This window comes from Jaculus jaculus, chromosome 3 (assembly GCF_020740685.1).
Source record: "Jaculus jaculus isolate mJacJac1 chromosome 3, mJacJac1.mat.Y.cur, whole genome shotgun sequence".
NCBI classification, from domain to species: Eukaryota; Metazoa; Chordata; class Mammalia; order Rodentia; family Dipodidae; genus Jaculus; species Jaculus jaculus.
The window spans coordinates 183,482,241-183,503,971 of record NC_059104.1 but is presented as its reverse complement, the minus strand read 5'-3'; the positions used below and the strand labels follow the sequence as shown (position 1 = coordinate 183,503,971).

The following is a 21,731-nucleotide window of genomic DNA, read 5'->3' as shown; positions in this document are numbered from 1 at the left end:
TAAAATATTTAAGAAAAGAACTTTCTCAGACCATGGACAATACCACAGAGTGTGAAACACACATCTTTCAAGAATGTTCATCTTGGCTGGAGAAGAAATGTCTTGCATTGAGAAAAGGTCACACGAGCACAGGACCTTGGAAAATTAAGATGGTGCAATTATAATGGATTAAACAATGCAGGAACACTGCAGGCTATGGCACTGCAGAAGGCCCCGTGGGAGAGGCGTGGGTCTTTGTCCTTGAGAATGAGTAAGGTTTGGATAAATGGGATGAGGGAGCCCAGGCAGGGAGAGGAGAGGAGAATCTAGAGGGGCCCATGCTGGTGGAGGGTGTCTCTGCCGTGGAGGATGAGGCTTACCAACCTTCCTCTTCACAACAGCCTGACGAGGTCATAATATTGCCTCATATTACAGGTAGGGAAACTTGAGGCTCAGAGCAGTCACATAGCCAGCAAATAGTAGAGTTCAAATTCAAACCCAGAGCAGACTCCTCCCTACTTTTTTTTTTTTTTTTTGCATTATGCAGAACTGCTAAAGTTGGGGAGCCTGCTAAAGGCCAGCCATGTGGCGTGCTTGTAAGAACGAGTGCCTTCATCAGGTCTGGGCCAAGACACCTGGCGGGCTAGCTGGCTCTGTGGCCCTGGGAAAGAGGGGAGTGTGTGTGTATGTGTGCACTGGTACAGGCTAGGGAGGTTAGATTCTCTTACAAAAAGGAGAGAACGAGGACCTGGCGTGGTGGTGGCACATGCCTTTAATACCAGCACTCGGGAGGCAGAGGTAGGTGGATCGCTGTGAGTTCGAGGCCACCCTGAGACTACATAGTGAATTCCAGGTCAGCCTAGGCTACTACAAGATCCTACCTTGAAAAACAAAACAAAAACAAGAGAACAGGGAGTCAGGCAAAGTTTTGGTGCTTAGGAGTGATTGGTTTAGGCCTGGGGTCTGTCATGGGGTGAAAACAAGTTGGGAGGGTCTGAAAGATGTCTGAATCCAGACCTGGATAGACCAGAAGAAAAGTGAAGGCGCTGTGTCATTGATTTCCTGTAAGAACCTCCAGCATTGGTCCTCAGTCACTGAGAGAACTGCGAAGGTTTTCACATACATACATCCGTGTCACTGACTACAGGCAAGAGCTGGAGAGAGGCAGCTTAATTGCATTTTGTGGGAAGTGAGGAGCAAGGGACCCCCATGATGCCCTGTTAGAGTTGTCAGAGAAAGCTGGCTTTGCAGTCTCACGCAGTGAGAAGTGGCTGGAGTCCCAGGTGTCTACCTTGGCTGCTATTTACTTTGGGGTTCTCATAGGATCCCCCCCCACGTGCTGGCCCTGTGGATTTGCTTAGCTTTGCCCCCTGGTTGGCCTGACCTGCCCTTTCGCTTTCTCCTCAGCATGCCCTCCGACCTGACGCTTCCTCGTCTGGGGCCTAGCCAGTCCCTGTCCTTCTCAGACAACTACCCGACTCTTCCCAAGAGCACACGACACCCCTCGGGGAGCTCCTCGCCCCCTCCCCGGAATCTGCCCAGTGACTACAAGTATGCTCAGGACAGGGCCAGCCACTTGAAAATGTCCAGCGAGGAGCGCCGGGCGCATCGTGATGGCACCGTGTGGCAGCTGTACGAGTGGCAGCAGAGGCAGCAGTTCCGGCATGGCAGCCCCACAGCGCCCATTGGCACTGGCTCCCCGGAGTACACTGACCAGGGCCGGAGCCGGAGTCTGCTAGAGGTGCCTCGCTCCATCTCTGTGCCACCGTCCCCCTCAGACGTCCCTCCCCTGGGACCCTCCAGGGCCTTTCCACCTCGGAGGCCACACACCCCAGCGGAGAGGGTTACAGTGAAGCCTCCAGACCAGAGGAGGAGCGTGGACATCTCACTGGGGGGCTCTCCCAGTAAGGGACGGGGCCACACCATCAAGGTGAGTCTTAGGAATCCCTGCCAGGCAACCCAGGGCTGGCATTAGGGTGCCAGGGCCCCACTTGTTTTGGGCACAGATGTGAGCCATGGGGACAGATGAGTCAGCTAATGAGTGGACCTGTAATACTCTCCCCTGGCAGTGAGGCTGCAGGGTTTTCCTTCAGTTCCTGTAGCCGTTAGATAGCCCATCTACTAGGCCCACCTCAAAGATAAGAACAGCGCTCAGGAGGTGAAATGGCACTCCGTAGACTGTCCTGGCAGTGATGGCAGAGCCTCCTTGCCCGGCCTCAGTGTGACTTCCCATCTTCCCTGCTGCAGAACTCCTCTCACGTGGACCGGCGCTCCATGCCCTCCATGGGCTACGTGACCCACACGGTCAGTGCTCCCAGCCTGCACGGAAAATCGGTAAGGGCCCCTTGCTTCCCCTCCTCCAGGCCGATGACTCGGCGCAGCCTGTGAGGCCTTGGCTGGTTAGTTTTTTCGCCCTCTGAGCCAGTCAAGTGCACCGACAGGACAGCTACCGGCTTCCCTGTAGAGGTGAGACTAAGGCTTGTACAAGCTCGCCCGTGCTGCCGGTTGCACTGGTCCTCTTTTTCATAGGATCTTTCCAGAAGCATATTCCAGCCACCTGCTCTTGTCTCCCATTAGTTCTTTCCTTGCTGGCCCTCCCTGTCATACATTACCTGTATCTTTGACACTAGAATCAAGGTGAGGTCGATTTATCTAATGACTGCTGAGGAAATGACTTCCTGTAGCCCTAGGTCCCGCGTCCCCGGTGCTTTTACTTGTCCTAATGGCAGTCTGTGCTGCCATTGCATCGAGGTGTCAGCTCAGTGCTGCCCTGCACTGGGTGAAGAGCGTCATTGCCGTGGCGCCTTGTGGCTGCTGATCCCTCTTTTTTTTTCCTTTTTTTAAAATATGTTTTGTTTATTTTTATTTAGTTATTGAGAGTGACAGAGAGAACGAGGCAGAGAGAGAGAGAGAGAGAATGGGCGCGCCAGGGCCTCCAGCCACTGCAAACGAACTCCAGACGCGTGCGCCACCTTGTGCAGCTAGCTAACGTGGGTCCTAGGGAGTCGAGCCTCGAACCGGGGTCCTTAGGCTTCACAGGCAAGCGCTTCATCGCTAAGCCATCTCTCAGCCTCTTGATGTGTCCACACGCCTGCAGCTGGAGGAGCTCTCCCTGCTGCTCACCCGCTTGCGGCGCCACCAGGCCAAGTTGGCCAGCGTGCGAAATTTTGCTGTCGGCCAGTTACTTCACCACTACCTGACCTTCCCTGGCTGCCAGGTCAGCGCCGGTGTGGAGCACTGCTCGTGCCCCACTCTGCCCGCGTGCCGTGCCGCACTCTGCCCTGCCTGTCTGCTTTGGGTGCTGTAGCCAGACTCTGTGAGGCAGTGGGGGAGGGTGCATGGGGGCGGGTCTGAACTGTTGCTTCTGAGCTGTGTAGTGGCTGCCAGGCTGGCATGTGTCTTTGTCCAAAGGGTTGTATGTTCCCAGCTTTTCTACCTCCTTGGGGTGCTGGAAGACACCTGTGGGTCCGCCTGGAGGGAGAATGTGAGTGCCTCTGTCTTACAGAGTAGCTACTGTCTCCTGTCTTGTTGAGCCTTGTGATAAACGTGGGAGAGAGGTTAGGTGGGACAGAGTTCTTTTAAAAATCTAATTTATTTTTAAAGTTTTCATATGTGTGTGTGTGTGTGTGTGTGTGTGTGTGTGTGTACACATATAGATGCATGTATGTTGATCACAATCCCTCCATACCTCCTACCTTCATTTTTTTAATGCCTCTTCTTCCTCCATGAATGCCTTTTTCGCCCGTGCATTTTCACTTCCACTTTCACGTCACACACACATGATTTTATGTGTCTATACAAAGTCTAGAAACCACAAATGAAGAAAACATACCTGCCTTTCTGAGTGGCTTAATTTATTTACTAGGAATACCTCCAGTTGTATCCATTTTCCTGAAAATTATGTACCTGCATTTTTTTCTTTGTAGTTGAAAGAATTCCTTGGGGGGGTGTCTATTTTACACTATACTTTCTTTATCCACTTTTCTGTTGGACACCTAGGTGGTTCCGTCATTTACTATTGTGAGTAGTGCTGCAATACACACTGATGTACAAGTATCTCTGACATGTTGTTTGGAGTCCTGTGGGTAGATAAGATAGAAATGGTATATCTGGGTCACACAGAAGATCCAATTTTAGTTTTCTTGAGAAACCTCCATACTGGCTTGCATTGTGCCTGAACTAGTTTACATGAGGTGAGACAGAGTTCTTACCATTCTGGGACAAGTGAATTTGGAAGGGGAAGTAACTTTCCCATAGGCTTCACGAGGAGCTTGCAGGCTGGAGTTAAAACCTGGTCCTGTTGGACACAGTGTCCTAAACGGAGTCAGGACCCCGGGCTTCGCAGGCAGGCTTCCCAAGGACTGGCCAGGGAGTGGTTCTCCTGAAGAGATTCAGCCCACGAGCCTTCAGGCCCCACACAGCTAAGCAGAGGACTGGGGAGGGGGCAGGGGAGAGGATGACACTGTCACCCTTTTTCCTGTCCCATCTTAATGCTACCCCAAAGACTCAGGAAATGTAATTGGAAAAATGAGTATAAGCAGGGCGTGTAAAAAAGCCGTAAATAATGAATTTGGGTTATTGTAAAAGAATGTTTTCCAGCTCTGTCTTTCCTGTTCCCGTGGAAAGTGCACAGGACTGATGCATTGGGAAGTGGGGATGGTGAAGGGGCAGAAATGCGGCCTTGCCAGGAACTGGCACCCCTGATGGTGTGCAGACTTTTCTTGTGGCCTGTGGCCTTGCTCTGGAGCTGTGCTTCCTGTCCTGGCTTGCTTGGTTGGATTGTTGGAATCTGCCAAGACTGTTCTTCAGGCTCTCACAGCTCCCGGACTCACTTTAACTTTGGGGTCTGCTGCACCAGAGAGCACGACGTCCAGGGAGCCCGAGTCAGCTCCTTATTTACACTGCTTCTGGTCATTAGAGCAAGGGGCTTGGAGGCCACTAGGGCCACTGCCAGCCCGTAGGTCAACCTGGAACTCCCTCTGCTGCCTCCTCCCCTGGCCTCATGGCCCTGTGCTGATCAAACAGCAAAACTTCTAGAAAATACCAATAGTCGCCGCTGCTGCTTATCACCCTAGAACCCCAGGTCCTCCCGGGGCCTCTTGGGTCACTCAAGCCATCTCCCTCCACATCACATACCTGTGAGGCTTGACGACAAGAATTGGAGCAGTAGTGATAGCTTGGATGTGGCATGCACTCCTCCAGCAGACCTCCTCGGGACCCCGGCATCCGCCTCAGCTTGCCTGCTGTCCTAGCCCTCTGCTGGGGTCCTCCCCACCCACACTGCCAACAAGGGATAAGCTGGCTTTCCCCACACTGGCCGACAGGCTCTGAGCTGCAGCAGGATATCTGTGCCTCTTCTGTGACCCTGGATGTGTCGGTCTGCTGTGGTCCCTGTCTTAACTAAAGCTGCGTAACGTAAATGACCCCTTTGTGAAGTCCTGGGTCAGGTAAATCCATGGTGTTTGTAACTGTTTGGTTTTGTCTCCCTCTCGGCTTCCCTGGAAGGCTGATGACACCTACCTCCAGCTGAAGAAAGACCTGGAGTACCTGGATCTAAAGGTGAGTGGCATTGGGGTCCTGCCTTCAGTGGACATGCCCATTCTGAGAGTGTCAACGCTGCGCCGTCTCCAGTCTGGGTCTTAAGGGAAGACGCTGCTGTCGGCACCCGAAGATCATTTCTCACCCCAGCTCACTCTCTGCAATTGCTCCTGCTGCACGGCCCTGGGCTTGCGGAGTGCAGGCCAGATTTTTGACCTCTTCTTTCCTTAGAGCCAAACGTCTTTTCAAAAACAGTCACTCACATCTTCAGAGCCTCTGCTGGTGGCCAGGTAGTGCAGCTGGCTTGTGGAGTGTCACTATGTTCACTTTTGCCCACAAGAGGCTTGGTGGTGCCTTCAGCAGCATGCTATGTAGAGGGAACCTTTTCCCTGGTGGCATGTTTCCCCAGATAGACTCAAGTACGGCTCCACCTAGTGCAGTATGGGGAACCGACGAGATTAATGGACTTCCTCACAGAGTGTGGATGAGGAGTTATTTATAGGAACATGGGTAACCCAAAAGCAGCAGCATCACCTGAAAGTGTCACCCCAGCATAGATGACAATCCCCCATATCCAAGCTAATTTTCTGTACACCATATACTCTGGCGTCTGCCGAGACAGGAGACTCACAGACAGCTGGCTGGGAGGCGCAAGGCTGAGTGGCTGACAAGCCAGGGGAGGGTGCGGTGACCCTCTGCATCCCCTCCCCTGTGAGAGAAGGTCACTAGGTCCAGTCTTGAGGCCCAGCAGTCATGGCTGCTGAAAGGCGTCAGCTGTCACACTCGGGGCAGTGGTGGCCTCGGCTCTTCCTGGCAGTGTCTGTGCACTTGCCGTTCATTTCTGAGTTTACTACAGTCAGCAGTCTGGAGCAGAAAGGTCATTTCCTCTGTCCTAGTGACCAAGTGCCCAAGTCTCAGAGAGCTTAAGTAACTGCTGCATGGTGTCCTGGCTGGGCTGACCTCACCCTGCCACCTTCCTTCTGTTGGCCACATGCTTGCCACCCTGGAATGTGTTGTCTTTGAGCGGTACTTCCTTCATGGATGCTCTGCTTTCTAGAACCCTGTGCTCCAGGTGGCTCATGGTGGGGTTGCTCTTGACAGCCTTCAAAACCGAGTTAGTTTTTGAGATGGGGGCGCAGTCTCACTATGTTGTCCAGGTTAGTCTCAAATAAATGGGCTCAAGGTGATCCTTCTGTCTCAGCCTCCCTAGTATAGACATGTATCTCCAAGTCCTGCTTTGAGTTATTTTTATTTAGTTTTGCTTGTCTGGGGGGTTGTGCATGCAGAGGCCAGAGGTTGATGTCAGGGGTCTTTCTTAATTACTCCACCTTATTCTTTGGGACAGTGTGTCTCACTAAACCCAGAGCTCACCAATTCCCATATTCTGGGGAGACTAAAGCAGAAGGATCATTTGAGCCCATGAATTCAAGGCTAGCCTGGGCAACACCATTAAAACAATGCAGGAGCTGGGGAGCCCACTTACAGCTGAACACACATGATTAGACACGAATGAGGCAATGGGAGGCAGAGGCAGAGGCAGCACAAGGCTTGTCCTGCTAGTCTGGCATTTGCAGGGGCAGAAAGCAAGAGAGACCCTGTCCCAGACAGGGTGGAAGATGAGGAACAATGCACTGTGGTTTTCCTCTGATCTCCACACATGCACTGTGGTGTGCACATGTACACACCCAGGCAGGGAGTGGGTGCTAGATACGCACACACAGTCACACGGCTGGTGTGGTGGTACATGCCTAGAGTCTGACGCGGAAGAATTTGCTTGAGTTTGAAGCCAGCAACCTAGGCTACATAGACCCTGACTCAAAAAACAAACAGGGGCCTAGAGAGATGGCTTAGTGGTTAAGGCACTTGCCTGTGAAGCCTAAGGACCTGTGTTCAACTCTCCAGATCCCACATAAGCCAGACACACAAGGTGACGCAAGTGCACAAGGTTGCACATGGACACAAGGTGGTGCACACACCTGGAATTTGACTGCAGTGGCTGGAGTTCTTGGTGGACCAATTCTCTGTCTCTCTCTCTCATAAAAAATAATTTTAAAAGACAACAAACAGATCTGGGGTTCTGTATTGATTTAGAACTTCTGATGCCTGGAATCCTGGGTTTTCTTGTGTGTGTGTGTGTGTGTGTGTGTGTGTGTGTGTGTGTGTGTGTGTAAGGGGGGGGGAGGGAGAGGGAGAGGGAGAGGGAGAGGGAGAAAATTGGTGCACCAGGGCCTCTAGCCACTGAAGTCAAACTCCAGACACGTTCACCACCTTCTGTGCATGTGTCACTTTGTGTGTCTGGCGTACATGAGTTCTGGGTAGTAGAACCTGGGTCCTTAGGTTTCACAAACAAGCACTTTAAGTGCTAAGCCATCTCTCTGGGCCAGAATCCTGGATTTTTTTTTGTTGTTGTTGTTTAATTTTATTTATTTATTTGAGAGCAACAGAGAGAGAAAGAGGCAGATAGAGAGAGAGAATGGGCGCACTAGGGCCTCCAGCCCCTGCAAACGAACTCTACATGCGTGCGCCCCCTTCTGGCTAATGTGGGTCCTGGGGAATCGAGTCTCGAACCGGGATCCTTAGACTTCACAGGCATGTGCTTAACCGCTAAGCCATCTCTCCAGCCCAGAATCCTGGATTTTTAAAACAAGCTGTGGTGTGACTTGTGTAACTCAAGCTTGAGATCTGTTATTTGGAGCAGAGATTACTAAACCCGGACTAGAACTGCCGAGGAACTTTCAAGATGAATGTGAGTGTTGGGTTCTACCCTTGGAGACTGATTTAAATGCTGATATGCAAACATTGCTCCTTAGAAAAACAAAACAACACTGAGCAGACAGACAGCCCCTTAGGTGTTTCTACAGTGCAGCCAGGGTGGTGAAAGATTATTTCAAAGCGCTGTTTCTCCAGCTGTGCTCCTGGGCCAGGACCATCAGCACTGCCTGGGCGTCTGTTGGGAATACGGGCTAGGGGCCCATCCTGGCCTGCCCATGAGAACTTCTAGGGAGGGGCCAGCAGATCTGTTCCTTAACAGCTCCTTAGGTGATTCTGCAGGCTGAGGTTGGAGCAGCAGTTCTCAGTGCTACCATGCACTAGGGTCACCCAGGAGGGCTTTTAAGAATCCTAATGCTGGGCTAAAGAAATGGCTTAACGCCTACAAAGCTAAAGGTCCTAGGTTTGATTCCCCAGGACCCACGTAAGCCAGATGCATAAGAAATGGCTTAACGCCTACAAAGCTAAAGGTCCTAGGTTTGATTCCCCAGGACCCACATAAGCCAGATGCATAAGAAATGGCTTAACGGTTAAGGCTTTGCCTACAAAGCTAAAGGTCCTGGGTTTGATTCCCTAGGACCCACGTAAGCCAGATGCACAAGGGACACATGCATCTGGAGTTCATTTGTAGTGGCTAGAGGCCCTGGCATGCCCATTATCTTTCTCTCTTCTGTCTGTCACTCTCTGCTTGCAAATAAATAAAATTTTACAAAAAAAAAATCCTAATGCTGGGCTTAGAATATAACTTGCAGAAGAACATTTGCCTACTATGCATGAGGCTATGGATTCAACTCCCAACACCATCATCCAAGGTAAAAGCGCTGCTGGCCCAGGATCACACTTGGAGAGCTACTGCTCTGAGGATGGGGACAGAACTTTACTTTCAGACAGGAGTCAAAGTGTCAGTAAGAAGTGGATATTTAGGTGTATGGAGGGAAGGCTCGGGAAGCTTGTGAAGAGTGACGGGCGGGAGTGAGGCCCACACACAGTACCACTGTCAAGCAAGTGTCCACACACAGTACCACTGTCAAGCAAGTGTCCACGCACAGTACCACTGTCAAGCAAGTGTCCACGCACAGTACCACTGTCAAGCAAGTGTCCACGCACAGTACCACTGTCAAGTAAGTGTCCACACGTTCCAGAGGTGCAAGGAGGCGGCCGGGAAGCCGCAGAGGCCCCTGTGTGCCGCTCCCTCTCGCCCTCTGTGGCAGACCCAGGAAGGAAGTGGGCGCTGGAGCAGCCTCCACACGAGCTCTCAGAATGCGCCCGTGAGGGCTGCTTCATCCCCACTGTACATAGCTGGGGTGAGTTCAGCCTGGAACGGCCTTGTGACTGGAGGCTCACATCGCCGCGGCTCGTGTTCCCCGCGCTGCCGCGCACCTTCACTGCAGGTTCCCCCTGCCCAGTCCTGAGTTGTCGCTGCTTCCTGTCGCGGACGTCTTACCTGTCATGTTTTGTTGTATTTGCCTTTTTTTTTGTTTGTTTGTTTGGAACAGATAAAAAATAATGAACCTTTGATCAACGTGCTTTACAAAGTGCTGAAGAAGTCAGCACGGGGCTGTCGGCCCAGGAGAAGCGTAAGCTGATTGGATCCGTGTCTCCAGGCGGGGCCATTCCATTGCTTCTGGCTCGCTGCTGCCGGCTCCATCACTTGCTTAGCCAGTGCTCTCCTGACTGCCCACGCTTCCTGCAAGTCATTTCAGTTGATTTTCTTTAACTTGAAGCTCTCCCCAGCAATGTGGCTGACGCAGCAGGCTGAGTCTGTCATCTGTGGTGTTCTGTGACTCCATCGTTTGTGTTGCCAAAGGGTGGGGAGCTTGCCTGGCCTGCCACCAGCCTGTGTCGTGTCCATCCCCCTCGTCTGCCTCCTCATAGACAGGGCTGAGTATGGGTCCCGTGGGTGGGCCCCCGCAGCTGCTGGCCACTTCAGAGGAGCCTAGACTCCACTGTCCTTGGCCTTTTCTGTGGAGCATGGTGTTGGCGTGGCTGTAACTGAAAGTCACCCCACACCCCTTTGACACAGAACTAGTGACTGTAATGGGACCAGCTTTTGGAGCACTCTGAGGGAAGCTGTAGGTTAGGTGTGTGTTATCCCCTGGTGTGGTCGAGGGGAGGGATATAGGTTACACAATAGAGATTCTTTCAAGGGGGGAGTGCCCACAGACCTTCACATTTTCTGGAGACAGATGCTGGGAAGACTCGTTTTGATGTTTTAAATTGTTCTAACATTGCTAGCACAGCACTATTTAAAAAGAAAAGTTGGACTGGAGAGATGGCTTAGCTGTTAAGCGCTTGCCTGTGGAGCCTAAGGAACCCGGTTCAAGGCTCGATTCCCCAGGACCCACGTTAGCCAGATGCACAAGAGGGCACGCATGTGTCTGGAGTTCATTTGCAGTGGCTGGAGGCCCTGGTGCACCCATTCTCTCTCTGTGGTGCTCTCAAATAAATACATAAAAAAGAACAAAAAAGTTTAAAAAAAAAAAGAAAGAAAAGCTACCAGCTGTCTGCAATGGAGCTAAATCCAAGAGCTTCCAGGACCTCCCAGCTGTAATTCAACAACCCAGGAGCCTGTGCCTTGCCACCTGTGGCCCTTACTCCATAGGAAGCTGATTGCGGAAGTTCATTAACTCATTCAGCAAGCGCTTCCCAGGTCTCCTGGCTGGTTCTGAGGCCACCCTGGTGGTCACCATCTAGTGAGGAGAGCGCAGCCACCAGTGTTGGTGCTGACGCACAGTGTGTGGAAGGGACCACTACCACCCCGAGGGGGTGGGAAGGTTGAGTGCATGTTAAGTTTTCTAGAAAAGAAGCAAAGGGCCCACTTTCAGAAAGGTTTCCATCAGAACGTTTTATGCAGAAGATTCCACTCTCTCAAAGTGCCCTGTTTGTGCAGAATACCTCATTTCTTTTCTGATGGGGCTGGGTAAATGAGGCATTGCTCAACTACACTATCTGCCTTGTTTAACCATCAACAAGATACCCTGAGTGGAAAGCTTCAGTGACACAAGCAGAATTGTTGCTGGTGGGAGATCCCCAAGGCATCTCTCAACTTTAAAGTGATTCTAGCTAGGAAATGAGCCAGGGCCAGGCTCTCTGGAGAGAGACAAACTCTCGGTCCCACTCTTGGGGGAAGGGCTGGCAGAGTCAAGAGCCCACCACTTGTAGCGGGTGAAGTCGAGCTCAGCTGTTTGTGAGTCACCAGAATTAATTTCATGTCCTTCTTTCCCTCCCTCTTCTGTCCACCATGTCAGGGGCAGCACCATTTGTGTGTAGTCATGGCGATCTGTGACTCGCACGACTCTGTATACACGTGTACACACACTCTGCCCGGGTCGGAGCAGAATTTGGCTGGAATGCTGCTATTTGCAGCAGTTTCCACTTCCATTGGGCCAGGCACAATGCTCAAGGCTTCAGTACAGTAAATAAGGCCATGGTCTCTGCCCTCTTGTGTGTGACAAAAGGGGTCATGGGAATAGATGGGGGCTGTTCTGCATCCCAAAATGAGTCCTCAGCTCAAAGCAAGAAGTCATTCAATAATGACTTTGACTTTTGACTCGCTAACTATGATTTTCTGAGTGGAGCCTAGAAGAGTTAGGCACGTGGGTAGTGTGAGCTATGACGATCTGGAATTTATTACCAGTATATTTTGATTTCTTGTTCACACAAACTTCCTGTAACTTCCAGATGGAATAGAGAGAAAACAAGGGACACATCTCCAGCCATCCACCCTGGGACCCTCTGCTCAGCACACAGTACTTGTCTCTGTTATTCTTACCCTCTACTCACCCTGGTTAGACAGAAAAAAAACAAAGAGCCAGAGAGATGACCTCCCCTATGTAAGGTGCATTAAGTGCAGCTGATTCTGGCCTTGTCTTGACTGTGGGAGTCCACCCCACAGCCTTGGGCAGGAAGGGGGCTTGGGGCACATCAAACCATGGGGTAGAGTTGGAATCAGCTCCTTGGGGGAGTCAGGGAGGCGTGGACAGCATGCTGTCTCCTTTGGGTTGACAGGATGGGAAGTGGGACATCCTGCTAGCCACAAGTGCAGGTGACTTGCTGTTTTGTAGTTTCCTTTCTGAGATCGCACTGGACCTTGTTTGAATTTGAGTTTAAAAATGTTGGCTGGGTGACCCTCAGTCTCTTTGTCCCTTGCCAGATCTTGAGTAGTATAGAGTAAGAAAAGCTGTTTTACCCATGGGGTATGTTGCAGTCAGGTTTGCATTGCTGACAGAAATCACCTGACCAAGAGCAGCTTTTGGGGGAAAAAGGGTTTATTTTGTCTTAGAGGCTCGAGGGGAAGCTCCATGATGGCAGGGGGAAACAATAGCATGAGCAGAGGGTGGACATCACCCCCTGGCCAACATAAGGTGGACAACAGCAACAGGAGAGTGTGCCAAACACTGGCATGGGGAAACTGGCCATAACACCCATAAGCCCACCCCCAACAATGCACCACCTCCAGGAGGCTTTAATTTCCAATTGCCATCAGCTGGGGAACCTAGCATCCAGAACACCCAAGTTTATGGGGGACACCGGATCAAACCGCCACAGGGTAAGAGATGTCCTGAACTGGAGGCTGGGCCAGCTCAGGAGGCCTGTTTGTTAAGCTTACCCACCCCACTGCCTTGGCAGCAAGTGATAGACTTCTGACTTGTGCTTGGCCTTAGTAGCAGCCTCCCCCTCCCACCCCCCCGCCGCCCGTCCTCCCTGTAGCAAAGCTACAAAGACTCACATTGCTGCATCACACTCACTGTGGCCAGTATATGCTGTGAAATTGATGATCCTGTACTGGGAGCATCTGCATTTTCTTTAATTTGTGAAGTGTACCAGTGCTACTAGGATTGAAAAGAGGCATTTTTTCCCCCTGAAATGAAATACTCATATAAAGAAAAGCAGATGCTATTTGAGTTTTTAGCCCCTTCATGCCATGATCCTCCTGGCACTCTGCCAGGACTCCACAGTCATCTCCCATAGGACCACCTCCCTCCTGTGCTCTGATTCCAAAGCCCACGGGTGATCTCCTTTAAATTGTTCATCTCCTAGATGACAGGCCGGGAGCTGCTCAAGGATCGAAGTCTGGAGCCTGTGAAGATCGCCGAGAGCGACACTGACGTGAGTGTCCTTGCCCATACCCAGGGGATGGCCTCCTGCACAGCTGGACGGTCCTGTGCTCAGAAGCTTTCTGCTCACGCTCCCGGGGCAGTGCCCTGTTCTCATTCCTTCCTTGGATCCTTCCCAACCTCTTCTTGCTTATAGGTTAAACTGAGCATCTTCTGCGAGCAGGACCGGATCCTCCAGGACTTGGAAGACAAGATTCGAGCTCTCAAAGAGAACAAAGTACGCTGGTTTTGTAGCATTGTGTATGTGTGTTTTGGGGGGGGGGGCGGTGGTTAACCACAGTCAATCCTGTAGGACGTTAGAGGGCTTTGTGCCCACTTGCAGGTAAGGAGGCTGAGGCACAGGCCTGTTCAGAGACAGAATGGGCAGTCTGAGCTGGCACCGAGTCCCTGTCTTTGCATTCCAGCCCCTTGTGATCCTGTCAGGCTTGGGTGCTTAGTTCCTGGTGTGGGATGGGAGGCCTCTGGGGCACACAGTCCTCTCATCCCCTTGTTCTTCTGCCCCTGTTGGTGCAGGACCAGCTGGAATCCGTGCTGGAGGTACTGCACAGACAGACGGAGCAGTACCGAGACCAGCCGCAGCACCTGGAGAAGATCACCACTCAGCAGAGGCTGCTGCAGGAGGACCTCGTCCACACTCGAGCCGAGCTCTCCAGGGAGGCCACGGTGAGCGGACCGGGTGAAGGCAGCAGGTAGAGCTGGCCATGGCGACTCTGCTCTTCCCATCACCCCAGCTCTTGAGTTGGAGGCTGGGGTCTTGAGTCTGGGAGTGATAGAAACTTCTCCAGGCCACCTGTCCAGAGTGATGTCTGTCTGTACCTGTGTCCTGGGTGGATTTCCATCAGCGGACTAGATGGTTGAGAACACGCAGAAGACTGAACAGTTAGAACAGCCTGTGTCTGTGTGCAGTTCACTCAGAGCTATCAGAATTCCCATGGCTTCATTGATCAGCCCCATGTGGTGCCGGCCTTCCTGCCAGGGCAGGGAATGAGAGTGTCCTGGGTGAAGGGGGCAGTGTGGGTGCCAGGGCAGGGAATGAGAGCGTCCTGGGTGAAAGGGGTACAGTGTGGGTGCCAGGGCAGGGAATGAGAACGTCCTGGGCAAAGGGGGTCAGTGTGGGTGCCAGGGCAGGGAATGAGAGCGTCCTGGGTGAAAGGGGCAGTGTGGGTGCCAGGGCAGGGAATGAGAGCGTCCTGGGTGAAAGGGGCACAGTGTGGGTGCCAGGGCAGGGAATGAGAACGTCCTGGGCAAAGGGGGTCAGTGTGGGTGCCAGGGCAGGGAATGAGAGCGTCCTGGGTGAAGGGGGCAGTGTGGGTGCCAGGGCAGGGAATGAGAGCGTCCTGGGTGAAAGGGGCACAGTGTGGGTACCAGGGCAGGGAATGAGAGCGTCCTGGGTGAAAGGGGCACAGTGTGGGTACCAGGGCAGGGAATGAGAGCGTCCTGGGTGAAGGGGGCAGTGTGGGTGCCAGGACAGGGAATGAGAGCATCCTGGGTGAAGGGGGCAGTGTGGGTGCCAGGGCAGGGAATGAGAGCATCCTGGGTGAAGGGGGGGCAGTGTGGGTGGTCAGGGACCCGACTGCCCTCCTTCCTCTCCCGCCAGCCCTGCATGGCCCCTCCGGGCGTCTTCTCTCTAACCTGGCCGCGTCTGCAGGCCAGGAGCGCCTGTGCTCTTGGGCTGGTCGAGGGTGTGGAGGACAACTAGGGACCAGAAGTGTTTCTTGGCCCACAGGAGATGGAGAATGCCTGGAACGAGTACCTGAAGTTGGAAAGGGACGTGGAGCAGCTGAAGCAGACCTTGCAGGAGCAGCATAGGAAAGCGTTTTTCTTCCAGGTGACCAAGGGCTGCTGTCCCTCCCAGCTCTGCTGGCTTCTGGGAACAAGCCTGTTGTGAGAACACTGCCCAGGACCTGCTTTTCCTGAACCCCGGAATGTGGCCACCCAGGCTATTCCTTGGGGATCCCTTCCATAGTCAGGTCATGATGAAAAGCCTCACCCCAGCTTCCCTGCCTCTCTGCTTTCAAAAACAGCTCTTGGTATTTAAGGAAGAGTCTCCTGATCCTTGGACAAGGAGACTTGACAGGAGACCAATACCAACCTGGAGGGTCCTGGAAACATGGGAATCTTTAGATAGACAGGTAGCAGTCAGGATCCATGGCTCCTTCCCGCTCGGATTCCTGGAGCCACTCCCTGGCCTGAAGGAGGAGTGTGAATCTAGTCCACTGGAGCTCATTTGTATTTCTGGGACCAGCCTAGGTGATCCCCATCTATGTGGCCCCTGGCCTACTTTGGAAAGGTAGCCCTAGAGTTTTGCCTCCTTATCTTCAAATCCAGGCCACCCCTTGGAGCGTAGTCTAAGGATGAGACAGGGAAGCCTGCATGTATGCTCTTCTCCAGGCCATGTCCCCAGCCGCCCCGTGTCCCCGGCTTGTCTTCTGATCAGCATGTCTTCCTCTCAGGGCTCTGACATAGATGGGGCTGGTTTGAATTCAGCACGTTTTCTGTAAGCTTCTTGGGTGTAGGCACCAAGCTAGGCCAGTTTGGGGGCTGGGCTTGCTAATTGATGACCTGGTTCTGGCCCAGGCCGAGGTCAGGTGTTGGGTCATTCTGTGGAAGCTGACCTAACCCTTCAAGGTCCCAAGCTTCCAAGGGATTCAGCTTCCTATGCCTGAGCTCAGAGCTGGCTCCTAAAGGGCCCAGCCTGAGGCGAGATGGAGGGAGGGCCCTTGCCTCCGGCTTGGTGCAGGCTGCTGAGAGAGGGCACTCCGAGAACCTGTCTGCCTCCTGCTGACGCAGCTTCCCATAATTCTCTCCATGCAAGGTGGCATGCTGCAGTGCTGGAGGACTGTTGTTAGCTGTTTTCCCAGCAGTTGTTTTTATTTTTTAAACATACATTTATTGGGGCTGGAGAGATGGCTTAGCAGTTAAGGCACTTGCCTGTAAAGCCAAAGGACCCAGGTTTGATTCCCCAGGACCCATATAAGCCAGCTGCACAAAGTGGTGCATGCATCTGGAGTTCATTTGCTGTGGATGAAGGCCCTGGTACGTCCTCTCTCTCTCTCTAATAAATAAAATAATTGCATGTATATATGCATATATATATGAATGAATGAGGGTATGGGCATGCCAAAATCTCTTGCCACTGTAAACAAACTCCAAATGCCTATACCACTTTGTACATCTGGCTTTACCTGGGTACTGGGGACTTGAACCCTGGGTTGTCAGGATCCTGAGTTGTCAGGATTTGCAAATAAATGCCTTTACTCACTGAGCCAAAATAGTTTCTACTTTGTGAAACTGTCGTGTGTGTGTGTGGGGTGGGGGGTGGGGAGTGGATGGATGGATGTATTTGAGAGAGAGAAAGAGGCAGAGAGAATGGCTGCACCAGGGCCTCCAGCCACTGCAGACAAACTCCAGATGCATGTGCCACTTTGTGCATCTGGCTTTACATGGGTCCTGGGGAATTGAACCTGGGTTGTTAGGCTTTGCAGGCAAACGCCTTAACTGCTGAGCCATCTCTTCAGCCCCTGTCCTGTCTTTTTATATTTTCTTTCTTGGGCTCAGTGATTTTAGCAGTAACTTTCTTAGCCACTCATTATTTTTGTATAATCATAAAATACATGAGTGTGCTGTTCTGAAAGGGGCAAAGAGCAATGAAACCATAACATGTGTCCCATCCCCACACTGCCACCACCTCCCCTTCATGTCAGTGCTGCTGGTTTGCAGGGTTACCTTTCTGGCCATTTTCTCTGCATTGCCAAACATGCCCTTGCATAAAATCAGTTTGTCGGTTTAGGTTTGGAGTAGATCAAGGAGCTAAAAAGCGCCGGCTTACACATTGTTTGGCAGCTTGCTTTTTTGTCACAACTTTATGTTGTGGAAATCTTCCCAGGAATGATAACCCCAACTTTGTGCTGCCTAGTACAATAGCATCTTAATGTAGATATAAACTAATTACAAATAAACTAAAATTAAAAATGATTCCCTTGTCTGTATCAGATTGACTGTGAGCAGTTGGTAGGGACACGTGGCCATGGCTACTGCGATAGACAGCACAGATTTCTGATCTCCGGTCAGCACCCTTCAGAGTCAGTCCTTCTTCTTGGGGCGAAGATTGTTGGTGTGGCCACACTTCTTCTTGCGGCAGCTTACAGCATGGGCTGCAGACGAGCATAGCACTTGCGGCAGATCATCTTGTCACCGTTGTACTTCTGAGCAAGCTGGCGCAGAGAGGGCTCGATGATGCCACCACGCAGGCGCACCACCAGGTGCAGGGTGGACTCTTTCTGGATGTTGTAATCAGAGAGAGTGCGGCCATCCTCCAGCTGTTTGCCAGCGAGTATCAGCCGCTGCTGGTCTGGTGGAATGCCTTCCTTGTCTTGGATCTTGGCCTTGACATTCTCGATGGTGTCACTGGGTTCAACCTCTAGGGTGATGGTCTTGCCCGTCAGGGTCTTCACAGAGATTTGCATTTTGGTATCCGCTCGGCCGCCTCGTTACAGAGTGTTGTTTGTTTTTTGAGGCAGGGCTTCACTCTACCCCAGGATGGCCTTGAACTCAGCCTGGTCCTCCTACCTCAACCTTCTGACACTGGCATTATGGGAATGGGCCACTGTGACTGGCTTCAGCCCATGGGTTTTTGAGATAGGTTCTCACTATATAAGCCAGACTAGTCTCCAACTTGAGCTTCTCCTACCTCAGATTCCCGAATATTAGGATTACAGGCATGTACCACCTTGCCTGGATAATCTTAACCTCCTTTAAGAGTGCACTTTGCATTGTCAAGTCTGTTCACGTGGCTGCACTGTCCAAAACTTTTTATCTTATGAAACTGAAAGTCATGTGCATTCAATAGCTTTTCTTTCCCCTCTGCCCTTGGATGAGTCTGCCCTCTTCAACTTCCTGTCACTGAAATGAGCTACTCTAGATGTTCATACAGCAGTTGAGTGGAATGCTGCTGTCTTTATTTTTTTTAATATTTTTATGCTTATTTATTTATTTGAGAGTGACAGAGAAAGAGGCAGAGAGAGAGAATGGGCACGCCAGGGCCTCCAGCCACTGCAAATGAACTCCAGACACGTGCGCCCCCTTGTGCATCTGGGTAATGTGGGTCCTGGGAAATCGAGCCTCGAACCAGGGTCCGTAGGCTTCACAGGCAAGTGCTTAACCACTAAGCCATCTCTCCAGCCCTGCTGCTGTCTTTAAAGCAGCCTGTTGTCAACTTCGATAAAGCGGGGCAGTTGGACTGGTGAGCATGCCGCAGAAATTCCTCCCTGGGCTTCGGGTACTTCCCTACTTGCTTTCCGAAGCTGTGGCTCTGGCCCCGGTGGGTCTGCAGTGGCAGGGCTTCTCCCTGGCTGAGGGTTCTGTCTGAAGAGGCAAGACACACCCTAAGAGAGTTCTGGTAAGGAGCCAAGAAGGCATTGAACCACCACCCTGTCTTCCTCAGGAGAAATCGCAGATTCAGAAGGACCTGTGGAGGATTGAAGATGTCCTGGCAGGCCTGAGTGCAAATAAAGAGAACTACAGAATCCTGGTGGGATCTGCCAAAAACCCGGGTGAGGCTGCCGTCCTGGGGGGCGGGAGAGCGGGGGCAGTGTGATGGCGCCATGGTGTCAAGTCCAAGCACCTGTCCTCTAAGAACTTTATTCGCTCACTCGCTTCTTCCCTCTGTGCCCTTAGAGAGAAAAACGGTGCCTTTGTTCCTTCACCCGTTCGTGCCTTCGCTCTCGCCGCCCCCTGAGAGCAAGCCGCCCCCGCAGCCCAGCCCTCCCAGCAGCCCTGCGCGGACCCCCCTGGAAGTCCGGCTCTTCCCCCAGCTGCAGACCTACGTGCCGTACCGACCTCACCCGCCCCAGCTGAGGAAAGTGACCTCCCCTCTTCAGTCACCCACCAAGGCCAAGCCTCAAGTGGTAAGCATGGCGAGCACTCACCGTGGGCCTGTTGGTGACTTTTTTGGGGGAGACATGAACAAACATCTGTTCACCCCAGATGGAGTACCAAAAACAGACCAATGATTCCACCCAAGTCTAGCTGCACTGATGAGTTTATTGAGTTTACTTACTGGAGTATGAGTGAGGGGTTACTTACAGTTCATGGGTGACCCCCACACAGCTGTCCCACTGCAGAGACCTACCCTGGCATGGGCAATGGCCACAGGAGCTGTGTGGGTGGAGACCTATTCCGAAGGAACTGTCCACTCTAACTCTAGCACCTTGGAAGACCACATGCGGCTGGGGCAGGCTTCTATGCAGCCAGTGGAGCGGAGGGCCAGGGGTGTGTGGCTGGAGTCTCACGTGCAAAGGCAGCCCCCCGTCCCAGCTCCTGTGAGGGAATAGGAACAGGCCAGTCGTGGGAGGGGCCCGCTCACCTGGGTGGTCCCAGCTGGTCTGACGTCCAGACAGCCGTGCTGCCGTGCTGGGAGAACAGAGCTCACAGCGGGCCTCTGCTTCCTCCCTGTTCCATGATGGTTCGCATCCGTGGGGAGAGGAAGGCAGCTGGGGCGAGTGCTCGGGGTGAGGCCTGTGGTCAGGCCACGAAGTTACTCTGGTTGTCTCTTCCCTGTCCCAAATCTAAAGGATGGGCCCGAAAGCCAGCCATAAAGAAATGAAACAGCCGGGCATGGTGGTGCACGCCTTTAATCCCAGCACTCGGGAGGCAGAGGTAGGAGGATTGCCATGAGTTCAAGGCCACCCTGAGATGACAGAGTTAATTCCAGGTCAGCCTGGACCAGAGTGAGACCCTACCTCGAAAAACCAAAAAAAAAAAAAAAAAGAAACGAAACAGACGCTGGCAGTGCGGCGGCAGGCGGCCACGGATGTGCGGCAAGGTGCCTCAGACGGGATGAGGCGCAGGGCATGAGACCAGCCTGGGTGCCAGGATGGGCAGATTTTGTCCCTGTTCTCTGACTTTGTTCTTGGCCAAATCCATTGTGTTTCTGAACTGCCTCAGTTTCCCCCTGAGCAGATGGTCACAGTGGCTTGTTCTGTTGTAGTTCTCACGTGGAGCCTGGTGCTCTGCTGAGCTTCAGAGGGGGTCACCAGGAAATCTCTCCTTTTTTTTAAATTTATTTTTATTTATTTATTTGAAAAAGAGAGAGTGTGTGAGTGAGAGAATTGGCACATCAGGGCCTGCAAACGAACTCCAGATATATGTGCCACCATCTTGTGCATCTGGCTTATGTGGGTACTGGCAAATTGAGCCTTGAATCAGGGTCCTTAGGCTTCACAGGCAAGCGCTTAACTGTTAAGCTGTCTCTCCAGCCCCATCTTCTCTCCTTTTAAAAAAAAATTATTTGTTTATTTAAGAGAGAGAGAGAGGCAGACACAGAGAGAGTGTGGGTATGCCAAGGCTTCATGCCACTGCAAGTGAACTCCAGATGCATGTGCCACTTAGTGCATCTAGCTTTATATAGGCACGGGGAAATCAAACTCAGGTTCTTAGGCTTTCCAGGCAGGTACCTTAACCATTGAGCCATCTCTCCAGCCCCTTCTTTTTGAAATGTATGTGTGTTTATCAATTTTATTGTCTTATGTGATTATTTGCTTGTTTTTGACATTTATATATGTAATAGTTCTAAAAAGGATGTAAAACAGGAATGCGTCACTCAGTGAACAATAAAGGGACCTGTGACATACCAACACACAGATCCCCAAACAGAACTTGGGCAGCTGCGGGAAGACTGTGGCCTCTGGTTCCCTCCCAGGTCAGGCCCCTCTCTTTCTGCCAGAAGTAACCATGATCTTGACTTTTTGGATAAGAATCTCTCACTTTTTGGGAGGAGATTCAAGATAGGGTCTCACTCTATCCCAGGCTGACCTGGAATTCACTGTGTAGTCTCAGGGTGGCCTCAAACTCATGGTGATCCTCCTGCCTCTGCCTCCCGAGTGCTGGGACTAAAGATGCCCTTTTCCTTTTTTTGCTTGAGCACGTTTGCACCCCTCACACTGTACTGGTGTGTGAGACACCAAGCTCCTCTGGGTCCTGATTTCTCTTCAGCACTGGTGGTGAGATCCGTCCATGCTGCGTGGGGCTAAATAGGCATCTCAGAGGTCACCGAAAGCGGAGGTGTGCAGACGGACTTAGGAAAATGCCTCCTTGCCACCCTGTGAGCCGCTCTCTTCGTGTCAGTCGTAGGCAGTAGCGTCTTGTGTTCATCTTCGGAAGTGCTTTATAGAAACTCATCATTTCCATATCTTGTCAGCGTGGGAAGCTGCTAATTCCCAGGGAACCCGTGGGTATTTTAGGCAGGTGGAGTTCTCTTTCTCCATCAATGAAGTGTATTGCTTTGATACAATGCTGGTAACTCTCTGCAAAGCCAGCCTTGACCGGGTC

General features: G+C 52.1%; 2 protein-coding genes across 10 annotated transcripts in view; one reads left to right on the top strand and one right to left on the bottom strand.

The window, feature by feature from the left end:
* Plekha7 (pleckstrin homology domain containing A7) overlaps positions 1-21,731 on the top strand; it is a 212,180-nt gene that overhangs the window by 175,888 nt on the left and 14,561 nt on the right. For all 9 annotated transcript variants that reach the window (XM_045146617.1, XM_045146616.1, XM_045146621.1 and 6 more), the window contains 9 exons: positions 1,387-1,909; positions 2,227-2,313; positions 5,485-5,538; positions 13,327-13,395; positions 13,540-13,620; positions 13,917-14,066; positions 15,130-15,231; positions 18,847-18,955; positions 19,080-19,309. In XM_045146617.1, the coding sequence (XP_045002552.1) occupies positions 1,387-1,909; positions 2,227-2,313; positions 5,485-5,538; positions 13,327-13,395; positions 13,540-13,620; positions 13,917-14,066; positions 15,130-15,231; positions 18,847-18,955; positions 19,080-19,309 (1,405 nt within the window). The remainder of the gene's footprint in view (positions 1-1,386; positions 1,910-2,226; positions 2,314-5,484; positions 5,539-13,326; positions 13,396-13,539; positions 13,621-13,916; positions 14,067-15,129; positions 15,232-18,846; positions 18,956-19,079; positions 19,310-21,731) is intronic.
* Positions 17,546-17,894, bottom strand: LOC123459577 (ubiquitin). Its single transcript, XM_045146624.1, has one exon. It carries the CDS (start codon positions 17,867-17,869, stop codon positions 17,546-17,548), a length of 324 nt encoding a protein of 107 aa, XP_045002559.1. The 5' UTR covers positions 17,870-17,894.